The 18,389-nt window shown below is 38.8% G+C and overlaps 2 protein-coding genes across 4 annotated transcripts in view; both read right to left on the bottom strand.

The window, feature by feature from the left end:
* The window catches only part of RAB21 (RAB21, member RAS oncogene family), a 99,730-nt gene that overhangs the window by 19,098 nt on the left and 62,243 nt on the right, over positions 1 to 18,389 (bottom strand). The window lies entirely within an intron of this gene.
* TBC1D15 (TBC1 domain family member 15) overlaps positions 1 to 18,389 on the bottom strand; it is a 94,107-nt gene that overhangs the window by 70,861 nt on the left and 4,857 nt on the right. Inside the window, exon 1 of one of the 3 annotated variants that reach the window (XM_049625977.1) lies at positions 14,855 to 15,217. The exons of 1 other annotated variant lie outside the window; for it this stretch is intronic. In XM_049625977.1, the coding sequence (XP_049481934.1) occupies positions 14,855 to 14,893 (39 nt within the window). In that variant the 5' untranslated portion in view covers positions 14,894 to 15,217. Of the gene's footprint in view, positions 1 to 6,427; positions 6,537 to 14,854; positions 15,218 to 18,389 lie in introns of those variants that run through there. One more of the 3 variants, XM_049625978.1, reaches the window with a different exon arrangement.

Here is an 18,389-nt window from a genome sequence, read left to right as displayed (position 1 = left end):
AAAAAAAAAAAAAAAAAAAAAAAAAAAAAAAAAAAAAAAGTTTTTTTAAAAAAAAAAAAAAAAAAAAAAAAAAAAAAACAGTATGCCAAACAATGTCAGACAGGAAGGCAGGAATAATTTAAGTCTGGGGAGGTATAATGAGGACTAAGTGAATGCCTTCTCTTATACCAAGAACTACATATACATTATAGTATTGCATATTAAGAGACAGTAAATAGATTTCATAAGGATTTCAAATCTTCCACTCAAAAGTGAAAATAAAAAAGTCGGGTTATAATTTCTCATTTAGTCCCAGCAGTTATGTCACATCAAAGACCTAACAGTTTAACTTTCACCAAAAAAATCATGTTTTTATTAATTCATAAATTGAAATAACTTGTTAAAATTGCTAACTACTGTATTATGTCAAAAGTAAAGTCTGTATTTAACCACTCTGTGTCCAAAGAACTCAGTATACAAAAGGTACTCCAATGTTTCCTAAAGAAAAAAAAGAAGTATTCATATTGTATTCTACACCAGGAACGTATTACCATGTTATAAGATCTAGTGTAGGAAAAGAAAAGTTCTCCAGGAATATCTAGATACTAAGAATATTCTTGATGTTTCTTAAGCACAAGGGTTTCACAGGGCTATAAGCATATCTAAAAGGAATTAGAAGAGGCCAAAGTTAAGGTACAAAATAAATTTCTACTAAGAATGCCATCAAAACAAACTAACAAAAATAAAGCTGATCTCCCAAAGGTCTCAAGTTCTTTTTTTTTTCTTTTATTTACTTGAAAGTGAAGGAGAGAGAGAATCCCAAGCAGGCTCCACGCTCAGTGCAGAGCCCAATACAGGGCTCGACCCTGGGATCATGACCTGAGCCAAAACCAAGAGTAGGACACTCAACCGACTGAGCCACCCAGGCACCCAAGTTATTTTCAATAGAACTAAATTCTAAAACAATCACAGTAAAAACAGGAGTGAAACCAAGTGTACTAAAATAGGGCATTTTAACTCCAAAAGAAGAGCACTCTTAGTATTCCATCTCTCCCACTCTAGTCCCCAATCATTTTCTTTACCTTCTTGCTTGTTCCTACTCACTGAATACGTACTTTGTGCTAGAATCTAGGCAGGTGAAACATTTTAGGCCCTGCCCTAATGATTAGTCAGTTTACTGGTCTTCAGAATACATATACTAAAAATAGCACCACTCCTGAAATCATTGTTGCACTATATGCTAACTAATTTGGATGTAAATTTTAAAAAATAAAAAATAAAACAAGTAAAAAACAAAAAACACTTACTTCAAGGACCTGAAATTCATTTTGCATTTATTTACACAAGATAAAGGGGTGGGTGCTAGTGAATATTTTCCTTCTAAAGAACTGAAGTCTTAAGACAGAAGGTAAGGGGCTGATATACCTCCAATACCTAATATACTGCCTGTAACAAATTAGGTGCTTAATATTTGCTGAATAAGTGAAAGTAAACGTTAACAATCAGGGACCTGGATCTAAAGCAAAACTTATTTCGGGCTATTTTCTTTCTCCTGCCTTCTCTGCAGGTAAATTCAACTCATTCCATTAATTCAATTCTGTCCACCAGTTATAGAAGACATATGATGACCTTAACAGGCAGTGTCCCTATTTCTCCCTTCAATACTCATACGAGAACGTCACTTTCCCTATTTGGTTGACGTTAAAACATACTGTTGTACCCACAGATAGTAAGAAAAAAAAATAACAACAACAACAACAACAACAACTGAACTCCAAGAACTAACCGGGGTTTATAATCACACTCAAACCCACTTTCAAAAGCTCAGCTAAAATATATATGCAAATATATATCCTTGAATTTAGTCATATCATCAGAGACCTGAAGACATCAAATTGGTACCCTGTATTTACTGAACTACTGACCCACTGGCATAAAACCATCAGCATACTAGGGGTATTATAGGGTCCTTCTTTCTTACCAGAAGGATACAATATGCCATATAGTACATGCATTATATTACACAGTAAAAAGGACTTACAGGAGAGTTTATTCTCTGTTCTACCCTTTAGAAACTAGCTTTTTGGGGGTTTTGCTTTTGGTTTTATTTTACTGTGGATCTATCATCCTTATAACGGATCGGGTTCCCTCTTTACTTGGGCCACTAAAAAACATAGAGCTAAACTGTGGCCCACTCCAGCAGTTTATTTAATAATTGTAGTATTTCCAGTTCCATTTACCTTTCTTATACTTATTTACTTCCCTTTTACCTTTTTTCTAATTTATCTTACATAACTATATAGCTCAAATCTTTGTGGAAAATGGCAGCAGAAACCAGCATTCAATTATATCCTAACCAATAATAACCTTACAATTTTTAAGGAGTCTGAAAGGTTTTCTTTAACATAGTAATAACAACAGCTAACATTTCTTGAGTACTTACTTGACACCAGACACTATTCTAAATGCTTTGCAAATATTAATCCTTTTTACCATTCCACAATGGAAATATTATTATCCCTCATTTACAAATGAGAAAAACAGGCACAGAGAAGTTAAGAAATTTACCCAAAGTAAAACAGCCATAAAGCAGTGGAGCCAGGGTTTGAACCCAATCAGGCTCCATCGCCTTAACCACTGTCCTACTGTGATGAGTTTTTCATTCATCAAAACTACATGATTTTTTAAAATTTTTTTTACATTTATTTATTTTTGATAGAGAGAGACAGAGCACAAGTTGGGGAGGGGCAGAGAGAGAAGGAGACAGAGAATCCGAAGCAGGCTCCAGGCTCTGAACTGTCAGCACAGAGCATGACACAGGGCTCGAACCCACAAACTGCAAGATCATAACCTGAGCCGAAGTCAGACGCTTAACCGACTGAGCCACCCAGGTGCCCAAAACTACATGATTTCTAAAACAAGGTATTTTTCAACTCCTAAAATAACAATGAGATTTAGAACAAGAGCTAACTTCAAAAATGAAGTTTACACCCATACCAAAAATCATATTATAAATCTTTAAAATTCTGCCATAACCTAAATAATGACTTGCAGAGAAACTGAGATTACAAATAACACACAACATCTACCATGTATTGGTAGATCTAATATATTTACTTATTGATCCTCCTCACAATCCCATAAAATAGGTACTATATCATCCCATATTACAAATGAAAAGACGGAAGCACAGTAAGGTTAGGTAATTTGACTGAAATCACTAGTAAGTATGAAGTTAGTTTTGAAACTGGTTTGGGTCCAGAATCCAAACTCTTAACTGCTACTTCACAACGCTTCTCTACATGACAAAGATTAACTTCCTCTATCACTTCTTACGCTCAAAGTACAAAGCAAGCAAAACAGAACTGTTAGAAGTTAGTCTACATCCTAGATCTCAACAATGAGAAATTCTAATTCAATAAGGCTGGGCTGTGGTCCAGCATCTGTATTTTTTTTAAGTACCACATGTGGTTCTTGTGAACCTTGGTTAATATCCACTGCCCTAGGCTTCTAAGCTTGACAGGTCTTAGCTGAACCTTTGGCTGGGGGAAAGAGGGGTGTGGGAATAAAGAAATACACATACATATACATATATACACTCACTCTTTCAAATATACAGACACACGTGTGTGTGTGTGTGTGTGTGTGTGTGTGTGTGTGTGTACATATTCTTCCCTATTCCCCTTTCCCAAAGGAACAAGACTAGAAAGTAGGGAAGCAGAAGATAAAGCCAGGAATGGAACATGGCCTTTTTTTTTTTTTTTTAATTTTTTTGTTAATGTTTATTTATTTTTTTGAGAGAGAGAGACAGAGCATAAGCAGGGGAGGGGCAGAAAGAGAGGGAGACACAAAGTCTGAAACAGGCTCCGGGCTCTGTGCTGACTGCTCATGCCCAGGGAACATGGCCTTTTATGCCAAGTTAAGCAGCCTTTAGTAGTATTTTAATGGAGACAGTAACAAAGATTTTGTTAAAAATAAAATTTAAGGGGCGCCTGGGTGGCTCAGTCAGTTGAGCATCCGACTTCAGCTCAGGTCATGATCTCCCCGTCTGTGAGCTCGAGCCCCACGTCAGGCTCTGTGCTGACAGCTCAGAGCCTGGAGCCTGCTTTGGATTTTGTGTCTCCCTCTCTCTCTGCCCCTCCCCCGCTCATGCTCTCTATCTCTCTGTCAGAAATAAACATTAAAAAAATTAAAAATAAAATAATATAAAAATTTTTTTAAAGGGGGGGAGGCACCTGGGTGGCTCAGCTGGTTAAGCATCTGACTTCAGCTCAGGTCATGATCTCATGGTTCGTGGGTTCGAGCCCCGTGTCGGGCTCTGTGCTGAAGCTCTGTCTCTCTGTCTCTCAAAAATGAATAAATCTTAAAAAAAAAAAAAATATATATATATATATATAGTATATATATATATATATATAGTTTGTTTTTTTAAAGCTAGAGATAATCAGCTTTGTACATTTAGATGTATACATTACAAAAGAAAACCTCCAGTGGTAGTGTAGAGAGAGGATTGTGGGCAAAGAAACTGCAAACAAGGAGAACAATCTGTTAAGAACTCAAGACTAGAGGTAGACTAAAGGAACTAAGTACGGAGAATGAAGATGATGCAGAAATTTCAGAAATGTCTTTAAGGTAAACTAGAAAACTCAGTTCTTGATTAATTGTTGTTATTGAAATAGATGTCTCCAGGTTTGTTTTACATGCAACCACATGAATGATGATACCATTAAACTAGATCTGAACCTACTGAGGGAAGAATAAGTGGGTTCTGCTGGTCATGACAGTATCACTTAGGAGAGGGGCCGTTTTTGGCATAGAAAATGGTTTAGATGGAATGATGGTAATGGTATTGCAATGAGAATAAAGGAGGTGATGAAGTAGAGTTATGAAATAAAAGACTAACTTCAAGTCATATTATGAAAAAGAGTGGCTGGAAGGAAAGGGTGAAAAAAGTCTTACATTTCACAACTGGGCTTCATCACCTCAAAGATTCTCTCAAAATCAATCCACACCTGAAAAAGGGAAGTGTAGTTCAAATGGAAAGGATCCCTTCTTGGAAAGATCTACACTGGAACGGTCCAGACAGAATATCAAGCAGGATAACTTTCAAATATGTAATGAGTCAAATAGAAAATCAACAGCCACCGTGAAGACTTAAAAACCAACACAGCAATCAAAGAGCATGAATAATCCAAAAACTACAACCAACCTATCATTTAAAATAGCCAATACGCAGAAGTATGAAATCCTTCTTAATGCTTTTATTATTTCATGTAATCCTAAACAACTCCTATACAAACAGTAATAATTCTGGAAATAAAAAAATATGAAGGACAGAGAAATCATGCGTGCTCAGTTTCCCAAGGTCACACTTCAAAGTAACACCAAAACCAAGACCAAATGTGTTATTCTGCCAAGTCTAGTAGTCCATACACCAAACCACAAACGTTGCCAAATAATTCAAAATGGGATAAGGAGAGCAACATAGAGAAAATGACGGAAACTCAAAGAACAGAGGAAGCTACCGGCGACAAGTAAATATGTAGTCTTTAGTGTTCGATGAGTCATCACCAGCCCCAACTGTTTACGAAATACTCCTGCAGTGGGAAATGATGCCTGTGGCATGTCCTGACAGTCCTAAATAACAGGCATTAAAATATGCTCTCGGAAGGTGTATATGCACTATACAACGAAATCTCCTCCGCACCTAATCCTAGTTGCTAACTAGGAGGTGTTAAGACAGCATCACAGATACTTCCACAAGAACATCGTAGAGACGCCTAGGAAATAAATACCTTAACTAACGCCTTCCTAGACAAGCGTAGGATGGTGTAAATCTCCTGTTCCCTGAATGGAAACACGCCCTGCTGCTCACAACCACCAGCCAACTCGGCAGTCTGGTAAAATGAATCCAATACACTCTCTTCTTCTAAGTGCCCAGCTGCACAGCACCTGTTTTCAGCTCCTCCCGAAAGGGACAAAGATGCCTTCAGCAGAGTGAAGCAGGGAAAGCCAGGGGCAAGTTAGATTAACGCCTCAAAGGAAGACCAAAAAAAAGAGAGAGAGAGAGAGACAGTGGAATCAGAAGAGTAGATCTAAAAATTTCCTAGAATTAGGAAAAAGTGAGCCACAAAAAAGAAAGGAACGAGGCAACTACCTGTTCCTTACAAAAGGCAATACAAATAAATGTCCCCTTGCTCCGGAGCAGTGCAGGGGAGAAGAGAGCCGAGGCCTAGTTGGCCTTGGAGCAGGAGCCGGTCTCTAATTCCCAGACTGAGCCGGCAATATCGAGAAAACAGCTGACACGACCAACTCCTCTCCTCTTACATCCGCCACACGCTGTTCCTGAGGCAGAGTGGCCTTCACGTCCCTCCCCGACCGGCCTCCAAGTAACAAAGCACCCCTGTCCCAAAGAAAAGTAGGGGCGTTCGCCGCGGCCGTTACTTACCTTCCCGCTCACAACACCCGCCGCCGCCATTTTTCCTTCGCGTGCTTGTGATGACGTAGCAGAGCCTCACGTGTCTCTCGGATTCACAACAACATCCGCCAAAACTAGGCTGATATCCGGGCGGGAAAGGGGCGGGGAGTAGCGGGAACCGCGCTGAGTGAAGGGGCGGGTGGGAGGAACAGCCTGACGCAGGCGCACTGAGTAGATTTCAGAGGCCGCTAGGGCGGAGCCTCTGGTGCGTTCCGCGCATGTACGAATTTATTTTTACCAGGAGGTAACCTAAATTGAAGTGTTTTTGCAGCGGGGTTTGCCTGGGACGAGACTCTGAGCCACTCACAAGCCAGTTCTGTTTGGTCTGATGGTAAGAACACAAATTGGGAGCCAGCAAACGTGGTCCTGGATTTGTGGCCATGGGTAGGTCACACCTTCAGCTTGTTTCTCATCTGAAAATCAGGATAGTAGGACTGTGGTGAGGGTTAAAGGAATCCCCCATACAGAGACTTTCCCTTTCTGTATGTGACGTTTCTGAATTTGAGTCTGCTCACTGCAACTCACACATGGCCTTTTGAGGAGGCATTTTGATAGGAATTGCGATAATACCACGCCCTCGTTGCTCCAAAGTCGAAAGCACATAGCTGATAGTTCCTCCACACTTACTTAACTGTGACGTGACACAAGTTTCTAAATTCATCCAAGCTTCAGGATGTAAAATGAGAATTACCCATGGATTGGTTGTACGGATCTCATGGGACAGTACACGTGTGTTAAGACGATTTGTTGAGATACTAAGATGTGATCAGTGCTGTAAAAGAATGCGGGGGGCGGGGCAGGGGGGAATGCCGGAAGATGATTGGGTACTACTCCTGATAGCTCTGGGACTTTCCTTGCCCCAGTAAAAATAAATGACCCATTTGTATCAAAACACCTGTACCCACTGAGGTACTTCTCTCTCCAAACTATAGAGAGAGGTTAGAGACTTGTGAGGTTAGTCGAATAAGTGGCAACCAAAGGGAATAACAGAAAAGGAGGGTTGAAATTTCTGTGAATATCAGGAACCTTATAAGTGAGGAAGGTGGCAAGACCTTCAAAAGGAATAGATGTATAGTTTCCATTAAAGAGGCTGCACACTAAGCATCACAGATTCCAACCATGGCCAAGACCCCATGCCTACGCTTGTCATTGAATCAGCAAAGCAGCTCACCACCAAGGGATAAATGAGCTGGGGAAGCAAGCATATTAGCAGTAATCAACACTGAGTGAAGACTTGAGGCCTTTCCCAAAAGTTTTGGGCTGAGTGAGACCCCCTAGAACCTTCATACCATCCTAGGTGTGGTGTGTGGATCCTTAATAGTGACCCACACTAAACTTTCCACCCACTCAGAGTAATGGGGTGTGGTTAGAGGAATGTTTTAATATGGCATTTCTTACACCTTGTGTTTCGGAGAAAAGTTTAAGCCCTTAGTACAGTGCCTCGAATAGTATATCCCACAAATGGCAGTTACTATTTATATAATAAATTTGGGAATTAAAGCCTTCTCATTGAAAACTTGGCATCCTAGTTTCATCTGCTACTTCCATGTTTTTAAGCCCCATCCTCTGGATGCCCCTTAAATGCTGGCACTACCCATGGGCTATCCTTGGGCTTCTACTTTTTTCCAAGCACTCTTCCTAGACTATTATCTTTATATTCTGACATCACACCTCATATGTGCTAATGACTCTGAAATATCTCCAGCCCAAGTCTCTCTTTCCTGAAGCCTAGGCCCAACACCTACTGCCCACTGGACCTTTTTACTTGAATGACCCATCACACCTCAAAAAATTCCTAAATCTTTGCTCCTCAAAATGTAGTCTGCAGACCTGCAGTAGCTGGAAGCTTGTTAGAAATGCAGAATCTCAGGTCCCACCCCAGAACTACTGAATCAAAACCTGCATTTTCACAAGATTTCCAGTTGACTTGTATGCACATTAAACTTTAAGAAGCACAGTCTTAAATGAAACTTACATTTTGCTTTTGTTTTCTGAAATTCACTACCATTTCCTCAATTAGAGCTGCAGCCAGAACACAATTTCTCCACGAAGGTGTTGCTATCATGTTACCCAGTTCTGATGTGTCTTCTGGAGAGCTCATGGCAAACATCCCCCCATTGGGTCTCCTTCCTATTCCCACTACCAATCCTAGAGTTGAGGTCTCTGGTTACCTCTTGTATGGACAACTACTGTGGCCTCTTAATTCATTTGCTTTCTGCTTCATCTTTCCCCTAATCCATCATTCATAACCACACCAGATTAATCTTTCCAAAGCATAAATGTGATCATGTGAACTCGCTGCCTAAATTCCCTATGGCTTTCCATCTCTTCAAGAAAAGGTCTAAATTCTCCCGCATAACATGCAAGGCCCTTCATAAACTCTTCTTGCCTACCATTTTAGCTTTATTTCCCAACTCTTGCCACTCAGACCCAATTTTCCAACCACAGCCAAATATCTGTTGTTCCCTGAATACCATGCTGTGTCTGTCCCAAGATTCTTTGTAATTGTAGCAGATTGGCTTAATTTGGATCGTGGGACCATCCCTATACCAATCACTGTGGCCCAAAGTATATATGATATTCTGATTGGCAAGATTTGACTCATATGCCCACAGCGCCAAAGTACAGAGAATGAAAGGAAGGGTAATTCCCAGAGAAGAATTTAGGAACCATTCTACAAAAAAGGAGAATGGCTGCTAGGCAAGCCAAAGCAGACATCAATTACAGAGGATCCATCTTTGTGATCCATGGTATCACACTGTAAAATACTTGGTTTACTGACCTGCCTTTCTTTCCCTGGTAGGCTGTAAACTAATGGAAAGTATGGACTATGCTTTTCTTTGCGATGACCACCAAACCTGGCACAAACGCGAGACCCATAGTAGATACTAACCCTGGGTTTGTTTAACAAATTAACTCAATTCTCTGTTTACAAATGGCACAGTTATGCTTTACATTCAAGAGAAAAGAGACCATTTTCCTTCTTCGGTGATGTCCTCTGTATATATGCAAAGGGAAGAAACAAGGTTAGAATTTCAGTGTAGTTTGTTTTCTTGTTTTAGTTTTTTACTGTATTAGAAGAAAAAAATCATAGTACACTTACATGAAACAAATGGTCATTTTTTTAAAGAATCATGAATATAAATTTAATATAAATAAAGTTATGGTGTTCCCTATAACTTAAAATAATTACTGTTTTCATGGGAGTGAGTAATTTTATAGTCCTAAATTCACTCCCATAAACTATGTAGTCACTCCCTAACTATAACTTATCACTCAAAAAGTCATCACTCAAAAAGATGTAAAAGAATCTTAGGAAGTATCTTAAAGCAAATTTATACCTGGCCAAGACTTAGCAGTAGTCTCCCCATGTTCTCATTTGAAGAAATTGAGTCTCTTAGGAGATTAATGATTTGCCAAAGTGGCAAGCAGCTTAACGGCTGAAATTAGAGACTCCATTGCTGATATATGTCTTAGTCAGCTGTACCACACTATCAGCTGAAAGTGATTACTCACCTCTGTAAACTACAACATTTAATTACCCATTCAATTTGATTCCCTCTCACCTCAGTTTCCAACCGACCTATTTGTCTTTCAGGGCTAATCCCATGTCACACATCATCTATTAAGACTTACCAACTTTGCCACAACTCACTGATCTCCACCTTTCCTGAACTCTTACAACAGTCAGACTAAAAACATTGTTTTTGTGCTTAACTATACGAAGTAGGACCAAAGAGCTGACAGCCAAAGACTGTAGGACTTCTCTCTGGGTAAATTGACCAGCTGAAGAAATCAGGCCTATAGGTACCAACAGTTAGAAATCTCCATTGAAATTACCAACCACATCATCCTACAGTAAACACCAAATAGCAACAAACCCCACTTGTATACCTAAAGCTTTCAATCAGCTTTTGGTTTTAGTTCCTTAAATATGAACAGAAATCATTACCCAGTTAGGCTGAAAGGCAGGGGCCAAAATGAACAAACCAACAAAAAAAGTAATTTGATACAAACAATACAGAGAACAGAAGAAAACTTTCTAATTACAATAAATACCACTGAATTGTACACTTAAAAAGTGGCTGAAATGGTAAATTGTATGTATATTTTACTACAATCTCTTAAATAATTAGAAAAATAGAGGAAAATATTCAGGATGTAGGGTGAAGCATAATTCTTAGACTTGACATCAAAATTATGATCCATAAAGGAAAAGTTGATAAATAAAATGTTATCAAAATTAAAACTTTTGCTCTGCAGAAGACTGAAAAGGATGAAAATAAAACAAGCTGTAGACTAGGGTAAAATGTTCGCAAACCACAAATCCAGCAAAGAACTAAAACCTAGACTTTATAAAGACCTCTCAAAACTGAACATTTTAAGAAATCCAATTGGTAAAAGAAATTACATTAATTTTCTCTTGCTGCTGTAACAAATTACCACAAACTTAATTGCTGGAAAACAAACATCAGATGTCAACCACAGATCTCACTGGCCTAAGATCAAGGTGGCTAGAGGCTTTAGAGGAAATTCTATTTCTGTGGTGTAAACCCTGACAGGTTGTTTTTTCTTTGTATGCAGGTGCCTGACTTAAGCTTTGACTGCAGAAGCATCCACTGCAAAGAGGCATCGACTTTGTCATTTGCAACATTGTGGATGGAGCTAGAGTGTATGATGCTAAGTGAAATAAGTCAGAGAATGGTAAATACCATATGATTTCACTCATATGTGGAATTTAAGAAGCAAAATAGCTGAACGTATGGGAGGGGGGAAAAAGAGAGGGAAGCAAACCATAAAAGACTTTTAAAGATAGATAACAAACTGAGGATTGATGGAGAGAGGGGGGTGGGGAGTTGGCTAGATGGTTGATGGGTACTAAGGAGGGCACTTGTGATGAGCACTGGGTGTTGTATGTAAGTGATGAGTCACTGAATTCTGCTCCTGAAGCCAATATTACACTGTATGTTAATGTTTTGAATAATAGTAATTCATGATAGCTGCACTTTGTTTCGTGGAGGAAAACTTTATTAATTTTAAGGGAAAGGGAATATATAATTATAATAAACACAAAGAGGGAGAGAAGTATAGAGAACAAAGAAGGGTTGATATATCAAATCGGGTACTCACAACACTCAACCTTCTGGCTGAGGAAGCCCTGCGGTGAACAGCCAACAGCCCGGTTGGAGTCCCAGTTAAGGGTCCTGGGTGGAATGTCCTCCCTTCAGGTGACACTTCCTGAAGTGGAAGGTGTTCTCACCAGGGCAAAATATACACTACCCCTGTGTGATTTATGGTTAGTCATTAAGTTTGCCTAAGTGCAGTCCTCGGCAAGCTGTTTTTTTCTGTTTCTTTTATCATATCTCACAATCTTAGGAGCCTTGGCATCTGCATATTTCTCTTCTCTCTATGATCCATTCCAGGGGCCCAGCCTGGTCTGGCTCAAGGAGGTGAGGCAAATTTAGCCCTCTTGGCGTCAGGAACAGAAGGCTCACTTCTTATCCTGAGGCCAGATACGGAATGAGTACAAGCCAACTAAGCCCCCATGATTGTATATGTGCGGCTCTGGGCAGAAATGCATGACAAGTCACACAGACAACATCTATACAGAACAATTAAGTAAATAGAATTTATACAAAAACTTGAAAAGAAAAACAAAGGAATCAACTTCAATGATGGCTATTTCAAATAAATACATTTCTAGCCACAGGACTAGATGAAGAGCCAGGCTACCTCCCCACACTGAGGTTCCTTTGTTTTAGAGGTCTTGGTTGATTTTAATAACTGACCATTTATGCCACTTTGTTTTTTCTCTTCCCGCACTTTAAATTCCTACCTTTCAGTTAAGCGTCCGACTCTTGATCCTGGCTCAGGTTATGGTCTCATGGTTTGTGAGTTCGAGCCCCACATCAGGCTCTATGCTGACAGCTCTGGGCCTGTCTGGGCTTCTCTCTATCCCTCTCTGCCCTTCCCCTACTTATGTGCATATTCTCTCTCTCTCTCTCTCTCTCAAAATAAATAAATAAAACTTAAAAAAAAGCTAGCAATATGCCATCTTTGCAATCTCTCCATCTCTGGTCTTTATTTTTTAGTCACAGCTCTCCCTGAAAGTTTCTCCACTTAAGGATTCATGGGATTAGATTGGGACCACCTGGATAATCCACACCTGGATAATCCAGGATAACTCAACTCCTGGATGAGTTTCCCCATCTCAAGTTCCATACCCTTAGCAAAGTGCCTTAGCTGTGTAAATATTCTGAGGTCCTGGGGATTATGGCATGATATCTTTGATGGTCCATTATTTTGGCTATCACAGACATAAACAGACATTAAAAAATTTTTTAATGTTTATTTTTGAGAGAGAGAGAGAGAGAGAGAGCATGCATGAGTGGGGAAGGGGCAGAGAGAGAGGGAGACACAGAATCTGAAGCAGGCTCCAGGCTCTGAGCTGTCATCCCAGAGCCCGACACGGGGCTCGAACTCATGAACTGCGAGATCATGACCTGAGCTGAAGTCAGATGCTTAACCAACCGAGCCACCCAGGCACCCTATACATTTTACTAAAGAAGATATAAAATTGGCAAAATAAACACATAAAAGATACTCAACTTTGTTAGCCATTAGGAAAATGCAAATTAAATCTGCAATGAGATATCACCACATACTTATTACAGTGGCTAAAATAAAAAATAGTGGTAACACCAAATCCTTGTAAGGATGTGGAGAAACAGAAGCAAATACATTTCCAGTGGGAATATAAAATGGTACAGCCACTATGGGAAACAGTTGGGCATATAAACTAAACATATACTCACCATATGACCCAGCAACTAACTGTATCTTGGGCATTTACTCAGGGAAATGAAAACTACGTACACACAAAAACCTTTATGTTAACATTCATAGAAACATTATTTATTTTTTTTTAATTTTTTTTTTAACGTTTTTATTCATTTTTGAGACAGAGAGAGACAGGGCATGAATGGGGGAGGGTCAGAGAGAGGGAGACACAGAATCTGAAACAGGCTCCAGGCTCTGAGCTGTCAGCACAGGGGCCCGATGCGGGGCTCGAACTCACGGACCGCGAGATCGTGACCTGAGCCGAAGTCGGCACTCAACCGACTGAGCCACCCAGGCGCCCCAGAAACATTATTTATAATATCCAAGGCTGGAAACAACCCAAATATCCTTTAACAGATGAATGATTAAGCTGTGATCCATTTATTCCATAAAACACTACATAGCAATAAAAAGTAATGAAGTTGATACATGCAACAACTTGGGTGGATCTCAAGATAATTATGGTGAGCAAAAAAAAAAAATCTCGAATTATTACTATGCTGTATGATTCTATTTACATAACATTCTCAAAATATCAAAATTATAGATACAGAGGACAGATTAGTGGTTCCAGGAGTTGGGGATTGGGGAGGAAAGAAAAAGGGGTGAGTATGGAGGTGCTGATAGTGATGAAATAGTTTCATATCTTTAAAAAAAATTTTTAATGTTTATTTATTTATTTATTTAATTAAAAAAAATTTTTTTTAATGTTTATTTATTTTTGAGAGAGAGAGAGAGAGCATCAGTGGGGGAGGAGCAGAGAGACAGAGAGGGAGGCACAGAATCGAAAGCAGGCTCCAGGCTCTGAGCTGTCAGCACAGAGCCCGACGCGGGGCTCAAACTCACCAGCTGTGAGATGATGCCCTGAGCTGAAGTCGGACGCTCAACCGACTGAGCCACCCAGGCGCCCCAATGTTTATTTATTTTTGAGAGAGAGAGAGTGCAAGCAGGGGAGGGGCAGAGAGGTAGGGGGGAGACACAGAATCTGAAGGAGTCTCCAGGCTCTGAGCTGTCAGCACAGAGCCTGATGTGGGGCTCAAACTCACAAATTCTGAGATGGTGACCTGGGCCGAAGTCGGATGCTTAACTGACTGAGCCACCCAGGCGCCTCTGAATAGTTTCATATCTTGATCATTGTGATGACTACATGAATCTACACATGTGATAAAGTTGCATACTATGCACACTGTGCACGTACAATTACAAATAAGTGCATATAAAACTGGTGAAATCTGAGTCAATTCTGTGGGTTGTACCAATAACAATTTCCAGGGTTTTGTATCATGCTATAGTCAAATAAGAAATTACCATTGGGGAAAAGTGAGTGGAAGGTATATGGGATTTCCTGTGACCTTTTTTTTTTTTTTTTTTGCAAATTTCCAAAGTTTGCATATTGGGTATTTTTAAATTCAGTTACATATTCACATACATATCAGTTAGGATACCTCGGCTGCAAATAGCAGACCACTCAAATAAAATTGTATTAAATAAGTGGATTTTGTTTTGTCTTACATAAAAATTCAAGAGATAGGGCAGTTTCAGGACTGATTGACTCACCACCTCAACATGGTCATCAAAGACTAAGCTTCTTGCCATATTTCTGCTCTTTCATTTGAAGAATGTGTGAGACTGAGACCTGAAACAATAAAAATTCTAGAAAAGGACACAGGCAGTAACCTCTTTGACAATGGCCATAGCAACTTGTTTCTAGGTAAGTCTCTTGAGGCAAGGGAAACAAAAGCAAAAATAAACTATTGAGACTACATCAAAATAAAAAACTTCTGCCCAACAAAGGAAACAATCAACAAAACTAAAAGGCAACCTACAGAATGGGAGAATATATTTGCAAATGAAATATCTGATAAAAGGTTAGCATCCAAAATATATAAAGAACCGGGTGCCTGGGTGGCTCAGTCAGTTAAGCGGTGACTTAGGCTCAGGTTGTAATCTCGTGTTTTGTGAATTCGAGTCCCACATGGGGCTCTGTGCTGACAGCTCAGAGCCTGGAGCCTACTTCAGATTCTGTGTCTCCCTCTCTCTCTGCCCCTCCCCTGCTCACGTTCTGTCCCTTTCTCTCTCAAAAATAAATAAACATTATATATATATATATATGTATATACATATATATATATATATCTTATACAACTCAACATACACACACACACACACACACACACACGCACAATTAAAAAACAATTAAACAATTAAAATGGGCAGAAGACAATTAAAACATGGGCAGAAGACATGAACAGACATTTCTCCAAGGAAGATATACAGATGGCCAACAGACACATAAAAAGATGTTCATCATCACTTATCATCAGGGAAATGCAAATTAAAACTACAATGAGATATCACCTTATACCTGTCAGAATGGCTAAAATCAACAACATAAGAAACAAGTGTTGATGAAGATATGGAGAAAAAGGAACACTTCTGCACTGTTGGTAGAAATTAAACTGGTGCAGCCACTGTGGAAAAGTGTGGAAGTTCCCCAAGATCTACCCTATGATCCAGCAATCACATTACTGGGTATTTACCCAAAGAATACAAAAACACTAATTCAAAGGGATACACACATTCCTATGTTTATAGCGGCATTATTTACAATAGCCAAGATATGGAAGCAGTCCAAGTGTCCAGTGATTGGTGAATGGATAAAGAAGATGTGATACAGATAGAGATAGATATATAATATTCATTAGATTTATAATATTCGTTAGATATGATATTATACATATAACATTCATTGTATATCTATATAGAGAGATGAATGATTATATGTGTACAATGAATATTATTAAGCCATAACAAAGAATGAAATCTTGCCATTTGCAACATCATGGATGGAGCTAGAGAGTATAATGCTAAGCAAAATAGTCAGATAAAGACAAATACGATGTGATTTCACTCATATGTGGAATTTAAGAAACAGATCAAATGAACAGAGGGAAAAGAAAGAGACAGAAAGAAATTAAGAAATAGACACTTAATTATAGAGAACAAACTGATGGTTGGGGGTGGGGTGGGAGGAAGGGTTAAATAGGTGGTGGGAATTAGGGAATGCACTTGTCATGATGAGCCCTGGTGATGTATGCAATTGTTGAATCACTATATTGTACACCTGAAATTAATATAACACTATGTTAGTTAATTGGAATTAAAATAAAAACTTAAAAAGCCAAAAAAAAAGATGGGCTAAGAACTTGAATAGACATTTCTCCAAAGAAAACATACAAAGGGCCAACAGGCCTATGAAAAAATGCTCATTGTTATTAATCATCAGGGAAATGCAAATCAAAGCTACAATGAGTTATCATCTCATACGTGTCAGGATGGCTATTATCAAAAAGACAAGATACAAGAAATGTTGGTGAGGATGTGGAGAAAATGTAACTCTTGCACGGTGTTGGTGGGAATGTAAAATGATACAGCTGCTATGGGAAACTGTAAGGAGATTTCTCAAAAAATTAAAAATAGAACTACCCTATGGTCCAGCAATCCTTCTCTAGGAGTTCCAAAGAACGTCATTCCAAAGAACGTTGATCAGAATCTTAAGTAGATATTAGTGCTCTTACGTTCATTGCAGCATTATTCACCATCACCAGATGTGGGAAGAAGCTAAATGTACATTGGTAGGTAAATGGATAAAGAAAGTGTGGTGTATATGTACAAGAATACTATTTAGCCTTTAAAAAGAAGGAAATCTGGGTGTGTCTGGGTGGCTCGGTCAGTTAAGCGTCTGACTCGTGGTTTCGGCTCAGGTCATGATCTCACGGTTCGTAAGTTCTGGCTCTGTGCTGACAGCATGGAGTCTGCTTAGGATTCTCTCTCTCCCTCTCTGTCTCTGCCCCTCTCCTGCTCTCTCTCTCAAAATAAATAAATAAACTTAAAAAAATATTTAAAAAGATGGAAATGTGAACTATGTGGCAACATGGATAAACCTTGAAAACAGTGAAATAAGTCAAGTGAAGCTAAGTGAAATAAGCCACTCACAGATAAACAAATACTGCATGATCCTACTTATATGAGGTATCTAAAATAGCCAAACTCATGGAATCCAAGAGTGAAACAGTGGTTGCCAGGGGATAGGAGAAGGGGTAAATGGGGCATTGCTAATCAACATACATAAAGTTACAGTCAAACAAGATGAATGAGCTCTAGAGATCTGGCTGTACAATATTGTACTTATAGTTGACAATAATGTGTACTTAGACATTTGTCAAGGGGGTGAATCTCATGTTAAGTGTTCTTACCTGAATTTTTTTAAGTGAAATGGATAGGTATACTCTGCAACCCAGAAATCCCACTACTAAGTATATTCCTTAGTGAACCTTCCCCATGTTATGAAAAGTCATATATAAGAATGTTCACTGCAGCATTATTTGTAATAGTAAAAACAATGTGAAAGAGCACCAAGGAAAGAATTTTATATAAGCTGTGGGATACTATACACCCATTCAAAGGGATAAACTAAAGCAATTTGTATTAGTATCGGTAGATTTCAAAACTAATTTTTGAAAATATTTTTATAATGTTTTGTCTAAAAAGGTTTTCAAAAATCTATGGCTCACTTATTTTTATGCACTGCTAGAAAATTGAAATCTTTTTGTCTTTTTCATCCTTAAATGAATTGTCTTTACTGTCTTACCATCTCCTTCTCTTTTCATTTGTTAAGAAATAATTTTCAAGCTGTTATAATAGGAAGAACAATACTTGTTTCCTGGCTTGTTACAAGATTGTATTTCCATTTGCAAATTCGTCATGGTATATTAAAACACAAATGAGGTAGCTATAGTCAATAGCAGTGGAACTCTAAAATACAATTACAGTGCTTCACAATTTGACTGGAAATGACAGATTGTAATTTGGATTAAAGCATATTACAATTAATGCTAAATTGCCAATAGCGAATGCATTTAACCCCCTTCACACTTGTAATCAGTCAAGCATGAGATAAAGCATATCAGAGAACACAAATCATTACAAAATAAAAAGTACAGGCACTCGCAGAAGAAATAATGCAATATCCATTTCTGTTAAAGTCAACTTTGTTTAATGCTTTTGTTTTGGAATGTAAAAGGCAATTCTC

This window comes from Panthera uncia, chromosome B4 (genome assembly GCF_023721935.1).
Source record: "Panthera uncia isolate 11264 chromosome B4, Puncia_PCG_1.0, whole genome shotgun sequence".
NCBI lineage: Eukaryota > Metazoa > Chordata > Mammalia > Carnivora > Felidae > Panthera > Panthera uncia.
Note: the sequence above shows the minus strand (reverse complement) of the source record. Positions and strands in the feature narration are given on the sequence as shown.